The 12,840-nt window shown below is 41.1% G+C and overlaps 1 protein-coding gene across 8 annotated transcripts in view; it reads right to left on the reverse strand.

Annotated features, from left to right (window-relative positions):
* The window catches only part of LOC121503372 (transient receptor potential cation channel subfamily M member 4-like), an 85,071-nt gene that overhangs the window by 48,237 nt on the left and 23,994 nt on the right, over nt 1-12,840 (reverse strand). For all 8 annotated transcript variants that reach the window (XM_041777736.1, XM_041777738.1, XM_041777735.1 and 5 more), the window contains one exon: nt 266-443. In XM_041777736.1, coding sequence (XP_041633670.1) covers nt 266-443 — 178 coding nt within the window. The remainder of the gene's footprint in view (nt 1-265; nt 444-12,840) is intronic.

Below are 12,840 nucleotides of genomic sequence, written 5' to 3' on the forward strand. Positions count from 1 at the left end.
TTTCCCAGTATTGAATGTTTTGGATCGCTGTTTTTGTTGCCGTAGTAACAAACAGATCTGATGATGTTTGATTTTAAAGTTTAATGATCTAACATCATAACTTCTTATCTTATGGTGAATTCAGTGATGCAGGAACAGTTCATGGGTACTTTCATTTAAAAAATCACCATTATCAAACCATCGCTGTATTTCCTGCTCTACAGAATGTCATTTATCTTCAGTTACTTTATGAAAGAACACATTACTCCCCGCTCCTCAGTCTCACCCTGGATGTCGGTGCGCTGAAGGGAAATGTGGTGTTCCAGATTGGTCCTGAAGCTCCTCTCTCCTCCCCAACTGCCCCCCCTCTCATCATCCACCAGGAGGAAGGCCTGATGGTTGTTATCAAGGCAGAAAGAGTCCCTGGATGTTTTTGTGGCGAAATATTGAGCAGGATAGCTGCCCTGAGAACAGAAAACAGTCGGGTCATTTACTCTGAAAATGTCTGATGTCTGCTACGCCCCCAGGTTCCTCCAGTTCTCTGATCTTTGCTGAGATGTTGCTACTCCTTGATTGGAGTCCACCTGTGCTAAATTAAACTGATTGAACATGACCTGGAAAGGCTCACACTTCTCTATAGATGGAATTTTTTCATGTGTTTTGCACTGAGGAAAGGTCTGTCTAGCCGCTCTACCAGAAAGCCCAGATCAGTGGTGGGCAGCAGTGATGGTCTTACTAAGGTCCTTCTCCCCTGATGGTGACCAGCTCAAGAAGAGTCCTGGTTGGTCCAAACTTCTACCATTAGAGAACTCTGGAGGCCACTGTTCTCTTGGTAACCATCAGAGCAGCAGAAATGGTTCTGTAGCCTTCCCCAGATCTGTGCCTATCATCAATCCTGCCTCTGAGCTCTGCAGTAGAGCCCTCCATAGAAATCTTGTCTTAATCCCACTCCCGCTGGATTTATGACCATTACCCTCCACTCATGCTGTCCACTCCCACCCACATCAGGAACAGATTCTGACGGTCCATGTTAAATATTCAGAATGACTAACAGTGTGTTTAATTATGAAGGCAATATTAATGTGTTCCCTGAAGCAGCACCTTTACAAAGATTCCTCACCAAACAAAGGAGGAAACAACCAAAACACTCATAATTTTTGGCATGTATAACAGATCCACATATGGATAAAGAGCAGCTGAGAGTCTCAGACTGATCTAACTCCTGGTTATGGCTTGGTAATAGTAATGTCTAAGTCATATTTATCAACCTTATTTACACATTAATTTAAAGTCACACAGAGCTGGAGTTGTTTCCTGAGCTCTCACAGACAGTAGACTAATCTTCACTCTGTTAATGCTGTGCTGTTATTGTCATTAGGGCTGTTTTTCTCCAAATAGCTGTGTAATGGCTCAGGGTCTCTGCACACCATGACTCCCACTATTGTGAGGAGTGTACAATAACAGGAGCATTACAGCTGTGCCTTCAGACTTATTTACAGCGTTTTAGTGGATGCACTTAACTGTGGAGCTTTAAAACAGCACCACATCATTTGGCTGTGCAGAGACAGGTTCTAACAGGTTTACACAGCAACAGCGAATCCAACTAACAGCAATTAAACCATGATTTCTAACAGCAACATCTCCATTGTTATCTTTTACAGGAGCATGGAGAAGAGCGTTAAAGAGAGCTGACTGTGATCAGGGAGGGTGGACCAGGTCTATTATCTCTCAGAATCTGCTGCTCCTCTGTCTTCATGGCTTGGTTTCTGCTCTATCACTGTCAGCTGTGAGGCCTTCTATAGAGAGGTGTGGGCTTTAATGTTTCTGTAGTATAAGATGAACAAGACTTACGACGACGTGCTGCACAGTGTCTGAGTTTTTAACTCTCTTAACTATTTTTAACTGCCCGTACACTTACAGAGCAGCATCTCTCAAACTCACTGTGTGTCTACTGCTTAACCAGCAGGTGGCGTAGTCTTACCAAAAACACTCAATGTTCATGTCTAATCAGTTTAATTTGGCACAGGCAGACTCCAGTCAAGGTCTAGAAACTTCTCAGCAAAGAACAGAGACATGGAGGAACCTGAGCTACAATGACAGTTGTTAAGGCTCTGAAAACTGGTGTCAATGTGATATTCAGGGCCCAAGCACTGACCTCAATGCGAGGACAGATTGCATCTGTAGTTGATTTTTCTTATTTCTTATTTATTCTTACTTTATGGAAAAAAATTGCCATTCTGAGTCCTTGTCACGCCCCAAGCTCAATAAATTTGGCAGATTGTTAGTTTGTGGCAAAAATATACGTATTCTGATGGTTCCATACATCTCATTCAAAAGATGAATGTGAGATGAGAGATCAATATTTCAGCTCCATTTCCAGGTGGTACATCTAGATATGAAACACAACTTCGGAAAAAGCACTCTTTGTTTGAACTCACCTATTTTTTGAAGGTATAACCATCTACTGTTAGTGACATCAACAGCAACCTCCAGAGGGGGGGTGCTGGCGACATGAGAGCGGAGTAGACGTGTTTTCCTGGGCTCCTCGTGGCTTAACTCAGTTTGGATAGTCAGATCGCCTATTTGGATAAAAGACTCTTTCTCCACCCTAACTTATTAGGTGCCCGTTTCTCTCCGAAAATAGAGAGTGAATATGTCTGCAAAAGAGTCCAAGGGAGAGGCTAGCTCGCTAGCCAAAGCCACCGCTAGCCATCAAGCTAGCAAGAAGCCTTTAGCCACGACCCCGCCGAACGACAAGGAAGAAGACGAGCTCCCTCTTATTTGGCAGAAAATATCAAAAAGCCTCTTCGGTCTTTTAATGAAAGATTTGACAAATTTGAGCAAAACTTCCAGAACATCTTATCCGCCCAGCAAGCACTCGCGGAGAGGCCGAAAATCAAGCTGCGGACCATGATCAGCAGATTCAAGTTATGGAGACCTCAGTCATGGAGCTGCAGCAAGAAAACAAACGACTGCGGGCCAAACTGTCGGATCTGGAGGGGAGATCGAGGTGCAACAATATAAAAATTGTTGGCATACCCGAAGGTGAAGAGAACGGGAGGCCAACCGAGTTCGTCTCCAACTTAATTCCAAAGCTGCTTGGTGATGGGAATTTTGCTGCACCAGTTGTAATTGACAGGGCGCACCGCACTCAGCAGCCCAAACCACCGGACGGCTCCAAGCCACGCACGATCATTGCACGGGTGCATTATTCACAAGAGAAAGAGAAGATTCTGCGGCTCGGGAGGCAACATCAGATGGAGTACGGAGGCAAAATAGTCTTAATCTTTCCTGACTACACCGCAGAGGTAATGGAGCAGCGGAGGGGCTTCCGTGATGTGCTGCAGCTGCTGAGGGAGAAGGAAATTCGGCGCTCTCTACGTTTCCCAGCCAAGCTTCACGTTCATCACCGGGGAAAGTAAAAATATTCAGCAACCCAGATGAGGCAAAGAACTTTGTTGATCAAAAACTCTGAAGGATGATCGTTAGTTTAAGATCTTAAATATGGAGAGTCTAAACGTACTCAGGACTCCATCAAGGCGCTTTGTTTTTGTTTTATTGTAACTGTAACTGCTTTGCAGTTTTTGAGCCATGGAGGGGCTATGGGTCAGAGGAGTTTTTCTTAGCTTTCTTCGTCCAGTGATCCCAGATATTGATGAGGGACACCCTGCTTCGTTTGGGGAAGCACATGTTAGGGGGTTTGTTCACACACATGTCTAGTGTTTTTGTTTTGTTTTGTTTTTTTTTAAGGATTTTCTGGCTGCCAGTTGTATTGTCAATGTTAACTTTCTGTGTACACCTTTGAACAGAAAATGAGTAATATATTAGATTCAATGTCTTTGTCCGCCGTCTGGGTCATCCGATTAAACGTGGCAACGTTTTTTCACACTTGAAATCACTTAAATCTGATATCATTTTTCTTCAAGAAACACATGTTAAAGCTACTCACCAAAGGTTACTCAGGGCTAATTGGATTTCACAGGTCTATCAGTCTCCTTTTACAGTCTCCTACTGTTCCCTTTCTTTTCCAGTCTTCTATAATAGATCCAGGTGGCAGGTTTATTATATTATCCGGATCAATAAATTTGCTCCCCATTATTCTGGTCAATATCTATGGTCCAAATACAGATGAGCCAGCTTTTTTCAGAAAGTTTTCGACTTAATCCCAGATAATAATTCAAGCCATATAATAATTGGGGGTGACTTTAATTGCTATCTGGATCCATATCTTGGCAGATTTTCCTCTGCACCATCACCTAAGATTCTTTCTGTGCCAGCTAACAACAATTTAATGAAATCAAAAAATGTGGTGGACATTTGGAGATTACAACATCCTTTAGATCGTGAATATTCTTTCTATTCACATGTGCATCGACCATATACAAGAATTGACTTTTTTTAATTGACTCCAGATTAATCTCAAACATAGATCATATAAAATATCGTAGCATGATAATATCTGATCACAGCCCTGTCAGTCTCAAACTTAATTTGTCCCTTGCTAGACAAGTACATAGTTGGCAATTTAATCCACTACTACTTGAAGATCAGGCATTCAAACAATACGTTACAACAAATATTTCACAATTCCTTGAGACCAACGATAATGGAGAAGTGAATGACTCAATACTGTGGGAAACCCTCAAAGCATATATCAGAGGGCAGATTATTTCATATGAAGCAACGAGGAAGAAAGCTAAACAAGCCAGACTAGAAGTGATTGAAAAAGAACTATTAACAGCAGAACAGGTTTACAAAAGTTCTCTTCTTCAGTCAGATTACAATAACATCCTTAAGCTTAGATATGAATATATAACTCCATACTGGGAGAACAAGTTGATCACGTATTACTCAAGCTTAGGCAGAGACATTTTGAGTTTGGTGATAAACCACAGAAACTATTGGCAAGGCAATTAAAAGGTGAACAAGGAAAACGGGCTATTTATAAGATTAAATCCAAATCTGGTCAGATTCTTACAGATCTCAAGGACATAAATAAAAGATTCAGTGAATTTTATTCGGAGATTTACACATCAAAATCAACAGCTAGCCAAGAAACGCTCGATCAATTTTTTGACTCACTTCACCTTCCAAAATTAGATCAGGTATCCAGGGAGGAGTTGGATTTAGAGTTGACATCAGAACTACAGGAAGCTATTAACACATTCCCCACAGGAAAGGCGGCTGGGCCTGATGGTTTCGGTCCTGAGTTTTATAAAGCTTTTGGACCGACACTGACACCCATTTTGTTAAGAATGACTCAGGATGCTTTTAAAAATAAGCTCCCGCCTTCTATCGCTGAAGAAAATATTTGTGTTCTGTTGAAAAAAGACAGAGACGAAACAGATCCAGGCAGTTACCGACCCATTGCTTTACTAAATTGTGATTTAAAAATAATAACAAAAGTGTTAGTAATCCGACCGGGAAAACACATTTCAAAAACTATTCATCCAGATCAAACCGGATTCATTCCCGGTAGGTACTCCTTCTGCAATGTGCGCAAAATACTAAATGTTTTATACGCCACCAGTAACAAAAATCAAAGAAGTGCTTTATTATCTCTTGATGCTCATAAAGCATTTGACATGATTGACTGGCCCTATTTAATCACAGCACTCAAGAGATGGATTTGGATTTGGCCCCACATTTGTAGAGTGGGTTGAGATCCTTTATACTGACCCAAAATCCTCTGTTCTTACAAATGGTGACAGATTCAACCTATTTGTTCTACAGTGTGGTGTCCGTCAAGGGGACCCATTGTCCCCCTCCCTCTTTAACATTGCATTGGAACCTTTAGCAGTTGGCATCAGGGAGCACCCAGTCATCAAAGGGATTAAGCTGGGCAGAACTGAGATTTGTGTTGCTTTATACGCTGATGATTTGCTCGTCTGTTTGTCAGACCCAGAAGTTTCTGTCCCGGCCCTCCTAGATTACATTAACGCTTTTGGGAAAATCTCTGGTTACACCATAAATTGAAACAAGAGTGAATTTTTGCCCTTAACTGATCATTTTAGTAAAGATTTCTTGCATAAACTGCCCTTTAGAGTAGTGAAAGAGTGTTTCACCTATCTTGGACTTAAACTGACTAGGAATCCAAATTACCTTTATAAATATAATTTCACTGAAGCTATAGAGAAACTTAAAATTAACACTGAGAGCTGGAGATTACCGCCCCTATCCATGATTGGACGAGTAAATGCAATTAAGATGGTGAGCCTACCTAGGTTCCTCTATCTTTTCCAAAACCTTCCCATATACTTAAATGCATCTTTTTTTAAACAACTCTACTCTATCATATTGCCATTTGTATGGGTTTATAAATCACATAGAATATCCAAAGCTCACCTACACAAACCCCTTGAAAAGGGGGGCCTTGGACTTCCTGTTTTTAAACACTGTTACTGGGCAGCTAACTCACGAGCTCTCACATACTGGAAAATGGGGAGGCAGAGATTGAGAAATACCCTTCATGGTTACAGCTTGAAGCCTATGCTGCCAAAAACTCCTCTCTTCCTGCTCTCTTAATTTCCCCTCCTGCACTTGTTGATAAAACAATTAAACAAAATTTTATCTTGAATAACTCCCTACATATCTTAAACCAAATCAGTGTGGCTCACCGAACTCCTAGTGACTTTGTATTTGCTCCCATATGCCAGAATCATTCATTCAAGCCGGGACAGCTAGATGGGGTGTTTGAGGTCTGGAGGGATAAAGGCATAAGGACCTTCATAGATATATACATTGATGGAAACTTTGCTTCTTTCACTCAGTTAAGTACCAAGTTTAATCTTCCAAAGTCGCACTTTTTTTGTTATCTCCAGATCAGGGACTAGGTCAAGGAAAATTGCTCAAATTTTGAATCCTACCCTGAACCCAGTTCCTTCCTTGGCGTCCTCTTGCTCCCTCCAGACTCCAGGCAGCTTATATCAAAATTTGTGGACTATTTTACTGTTCAGGTCCCCTCTGATTATATCAGAGAAGCCTGGGCCACAGCTTTGAATATAGAAATACCCAGAGAGCTTTGGATAGAAGCACTGTCTCACGTTCACCATTTTTCTGTCAACTCACGTCACAGGCTAATCCAGTTCAAAGTGATGCATAGACTGCATTACTCCATGACAAAACTTAACCGTATCTTTCCATCAGTGTCTTCTGTATGTGATAGGTGTCAGTCAGCTGAAGGCTCGCTAGCACATCTTTTTTGGTTTTGCCCTGTTTTGTTTAATTTTTGGATGTCAATTTTTAAGTGTTACTCAAAGGCCTACTCCAAAGACATTCAGCCCAATACGTGCTTGGCTATCTTGGGACGCTCTACAGAGACTCTGGGACTGGCACACGACATACAGAAGGCTCTTCACCTGGGAATGGTGGTTGCTAAAAAACTTATTTTCCTCTCCTGGAAATCTACCTCACCACCAAGCTTCTCACACTGGATTAAGGACTTACTGTATGTCATTCAACTGGAAAGACTACAGTTATACAAATCAAATACAAAAGACAGATTTGAGAACATTTGGGGTCCTTTCTTGGCACTGTACCATATCACTCCTAATCCAGAGAGACCTTGTCTGCTTAGCATCGTGCACTTGAGTCGTTTCACCTCAAATGTCAGGCTTCATTATTGTGACACAGATTGTAGGGTGTTTTATGTGACTGTATACTGGCCAGCCTTTTTTTTTTTTTTCTAATTGCCTTGTTGGTTTTGGTTATTTTTGTTGTTTTGTAATGTGTTGTTGTGTGTTCTGTACTCTTTAACCTTAAAAGTTAAAATAAAATATTAAAAAAAAAAAAAAAACAGCAACCTCCAGAGGACAGGAGTGAAGGTATCACCATCTACTGTTAGTGACATCATCAACGACCTCCAGAGGACAGGAGTGAAGGTATCACCATCCACTGTTAGTGACATCATCAACGACCTCCAGAGGACAGGAGTGAAGGTATCACCATCTACTGTTAGTGACATCATCAACGACCTCCAGAGGACAGGAGTGAAGGTATCACCATCTACTGTTAGTGACATCATCAACAACCTCCAGAGGACAGGAGTGAAGGTATCACCATCCACTGTTAGTGACATCATCAACAACCTCCAGAGGACAGGAGTGAAGGTATCACCATCTACTGTTAGTGACATCATCAACGACCTCCAGAGGACAGGAGTGAAGGTATCACCGTCTACTGTTCACAGAAGACTTTATGAACTAAAGCACAGAGGCTACACCAGTCGATGCAAACTGCTCATTAGCAAGAAGAACAGGAAGGCCAGGTTGGAATTTGCCAAAAAGTAGAGAGATGAGACTCAAACATTCTGGGACAAAGTTTTATTGACTGATGACACAAAAGTGAACCTTTAATGGCTTCCGGTTCTGCCACTACCACAGACTGCAGCCTATGAGCACTGTGTCCTTCAACAGCATTCTAAATATCCTGCATCCTAGTAAAAACATTGATTTTTACTCCTCAAACTTATTGACTGCAGGATAAATATGGAAACAAGGGAAAGAAGTAAGAAGTATCCACAGGTTTTGCCTGTGGAGGATGAAGAAACCCGAGGCGTCAAGATGCATGCTAGCCACGGGAAGGATGGTGGAAGACAAAACGCCAGTGAAAGATCGAAAATGAATTTGGAGAGGATTCTAGTGGAGATAAAAGACTTCAGGAAAGAGAACAATCGTCAGCTAGATGATATTAAAGACAAACTGAATAAAACTAACCAGAGGATTGGAGAAGCAGAGGGCTGTATTGATAAGGGAGGATGGGGTCTACCATCTCTAAAAACATATTACTAAAGTTCATATACAGGCAGCGTTGCCAGATAAAAACCTGTAGTTACATAAACAGACTAGAAAATCCCTGGCTAAAATCTACTTTGAAGTAATGGAAAGAAGTAATAAAAGAACACAAATTAGATGATGAAATTAAAATCATAAGTTGGTGGTTATGACTCTGACTTCATACAAAATAATTTAGATAATAGATAAAAATCTTGCATAAGTAAAGGTATAACAGCTATATGCAACACTGTTCAGAGAGAAGAGGTCATGTGTTTTCAGACATTAAAGGAGACTTTCTCTCTGGAACAGCAAGATTTCTTTAGGTACCTCCAATTAAGACATTATTACAACCAGAAAAACAAAAAGAAAGAGACTAGAGGAGCCAGTAAAGCCTTTATCCAGTTGTTTGTGAATGCATATAAATCTGATGTTAAAAGAGGCATTATTTCTCAGTTCTATAAAAGCCTTCAGAATCTAAACAATAACTCCACAAAGTATGTAAAGGAAAGATAGGAGAAAGAAAGCACTCTGAGGATAACAGACAAAGAATGGCAGGATATGTGTTCCTTTCAGTGGAAGGGTACAAAATCTCATGCATGGAAGGAATTTTGCTGCCAAAATGTTATCCGTTTTATTACCACTCCACATATGAAAGCAAAATATGACAATGGCAGCTCTCAGTGTTGGAGGAAATGTGGCTGTCAAAATGCAAACCATTTTCATATTTTTGGGAATGCTAAAAAATACAGAAGTACTGGAAAGAAATACATACAACAATACAAGATATTTTAAAGGCCAAAATACCCTTGATTTCAAAACCTTATATCTTATTATCTCTTCAGAAATAAAATGTATTGATAATTATTTGATAGCTGTTTTGTTGACTGCAGGTAAGAAGGCTCTTACTAAAGATGGATGGCACCTGTTGAACCTACAATTAATAACTGGATAGATGTGACAACAGAGATTTACAAGACGGAACAGATTACTTTTTCTGTTAATTTAAAACTGGAAAAATCTAAATTGCACTGAGCAAAGTGGGTGCAATATGTTAAGCCTGTGAGACCTGATTCTGTGAACACTGCACAGTGAGGGAGCACTGGTTTCAGCAATTTTTCAGCGATCATGTCCCTTTTTTCCTTAATGCATGATTGTTGTCATTTGTTAATTGCAAGATGAAAAATGCCACTTTTGTCAGGATAGTTATTATTATTATTAATTCCTTTTTCTTTTCATTATTATTATTCTCTTTTCTTTTTCTGTATCCCTTTCTATCTGGATGTAAATAGTTACCTCTTTGGCTCCTCTGAATAGCCCAAATAAAAAGTGTCAAAAAAAATGCATGTCAACAAAGACCTAGAATTTGGATTAAGGTACACAAAGGACTGTTGGAGTGTTTGATCATGCATAAGCTTGTGATAATGTACCATTCCATTTTCTTACCTGTAAATGTAAGGACTGCATCACTGGACAACAAAAAAAGATAAACCTTTACCAAAGTGATGGAAAGACTAAAGTTTGTAGAAAGAAAGGATCTGCTCATGATCCCAAACATACAAACTTCATCTGTGAAACACAGTGGAGGTAATGTCATGGCTTGGGCTAACATGGCTTCTTCAGGGACGGGCTCATTAGTCTTCACTGATGATGTAACACATGATGGTAGCAGAAATGAACTCAGAACTCTACAGAAACATTTTGTCTGCCAGTTTAAAGAAAATGCAACCAAACTGACGGGGAGATCCTTCATCACGCAGCAAGTTAATGACCAAAACACACTGGCAGAACAACAAAGGAGTTCATCAGGAGCAAAGGTGGAAGGTTTTAGACTGGCCATGTCAATCTCCAGACCTAAACCCTATAGAGCAATTTAGCTGCTAAAGAGGAGACTGAGGGGAGAAACCCCCAAAACAAACAACAACTGAGAGAGGCTGCAGTGAAAGCCTGGAAAAGCACCACAGAAGAAGAATGCTAAAGTTTGGTGATGTCAGAGGATCACAGGATTGATGCAGTTACTGCAAGAAAAAGATTTGCAGCTAAAAATTAAGTATGATTCACTTTAATCTGTTTTAATATCTGTTCCAATACTTTAGCTCACATGAAAATGTGATGTTCCGTTACAAAGAAAGCTATCTCTTAAGTTGGCATCAGATCCAGACGTCAGCACCTGGAAATAAAAACTGAAATGTTGATCTCTCGTCTCATATTCATCTTTTTATATGAAACCCAAATGTTTTCAGTCTACAGCAAAAATAAAGGAACTGGGCCCACCATTCCAATACTTTTGGAGGGGAATGTATCTCAACCATAGCCTCCTAGGGACTTAATCAGATTTTATATACTCATTCTAGAGAACATGAAGATCTCACATTTTGTCGTGCGCCTACCGTCCTTCAGTGGGCGTGGCCACAAAATTGGGCCAAACTTGGTCTACTGTATTGTGGAGAGCAAACACTTTCATGCCTGACAAAGCTGCTTGTTTCTTCTTTATACATAATCCTTTGTTCTTCATAAGTCTTATGCAAGACCATGTCCTCGTACGACACCAGACTAAGTGTAAATACATTACAGCAGCGCGCCCTAATGACAAAGGAGTTCAATCAATTCAGCCATGTCTTCACTTCTCTCAGTCATTTGAGCATGTCAAGCTCAGATTTGGAAGGAAAGGCCTCAGTTGAGATATTAAATCTTTCCCTAACAATCACATGTTTAATCAAAGGACACCTCAGTGGTGATGGCGAGCAATTCGCTATAATGCTGTTCGACAGGAAGTCACCATAACTCTTACATGAAACATCCAAGAGGAGAGGAGAACACAGGGGATGGAGAGGAGACTGGAGCGGCAGGCGGAGAGGACGCAGCGTCAGCCCCAGCCATAGGGAGGGACAGGGTGACAGCACCGGAGACAGGAGGAGAGGAGACAGTGCTAGTGTTGTCCGAGGCGCAGTTTGCAGGGACGGGTAGGCGGCCTCCTGGATCGATTCGTGGCTGGCCAGGGTCCATGCAGGTTCCACCATCCTCTCCAGGACCATCCGGACCCTCATCCTGAAGCGCTGTGTAGTGATTGCTGAGGAAGAGCAGTTGGGGGGAGCACAACCATTTCCCCCTGCCTTTTCCCCCTTAGACAACCACCTCTGTCCAGGAATCTCGAGGGTTGGATGTCAAGCAAGAGGAAGGTTGGGGGTGTACAGGATCCCACAGCAGCGTGTCTGAGATTTCAGGATGGATAGCCTGCATCCTTTTTGACTCAGAAGCTGCCATGTCAATGTAGCTGGACAGCATGGGATCCTTCTTCTGCAATTCCTCAAACAGTCTGTGGATATTCCCCTCGAGGGGATATCCACAGACTGTTGGCATGACCCCAAACATACCTCAAAAAGCACCAAGAAATGGTTGGAGACAAAGCTGGAGAGTTCTGAAGTGGCCAGCAATGAGTCCAGATCTAAATCCCATTGAACACCTATGGAGAGATCTCAGAACTGCTGTTGAAGAAGCACCCTTCAAATCTGAGAGACCTGGAGCAGTTTGCAAAAGAAGAGTGGTCCAAAATTCCAGCTGAGAGGTGGAAGAAGCTTGTTGATGGTTATAGGAAGAGATTGGTTTCAGTTATTTTTTCCCAAGGGTGTGAAACCAAATATTAAGTTGAGGGTGCCAACAATTTTGTCCGGCCCATTTTTTGAGTTTTGTGTAAAATTATGTCAGTGTTGTCTTTTTCCTTCGGATTCTTTGTGTTGTTCCAATGCACATAAAGGCAATAAACACATGTATACCAAAAACATTTGTTGATTGCAACAACTTCTTGGAGAAATGATGTATTTTCTGGAAAAATTCCAGGGGTGCCAACATTTTCATCCATGACTGTACTTTTTCCACCCTGCACTGTGAATGTTTACATGTTTTGCTCAATAAAAACATGAAAACATATCATTTTCTGTGCAGTATCAGTTTAAGCAGACTGTGTTTGTCTATTGTTGTGAATTAGATGAAGATCGGAACACATTTATGACCAATTTATGCAGAAATAGAAGAAATCTCAAAGGGTTCACATACTTTTTTCTAGCGACTGTATATCCAAAAAAGAAGAGGT

The sequence above is a fragment of the Cheilinus undulatus genome, linkage group 21 (genome assembly GCF_018320785.1).
Source record: "Cheilinus undulatus linkage group 21, ASM1832078v1, whole genome shotgun sequence".
NCBI classification, from domain to species: domain Eukaryota; kingdom Metazoa; phylum Chordata; class Actinopteri; order Labriformes; family Labridae; genus Cheilinus; species Cheilinus undulatus.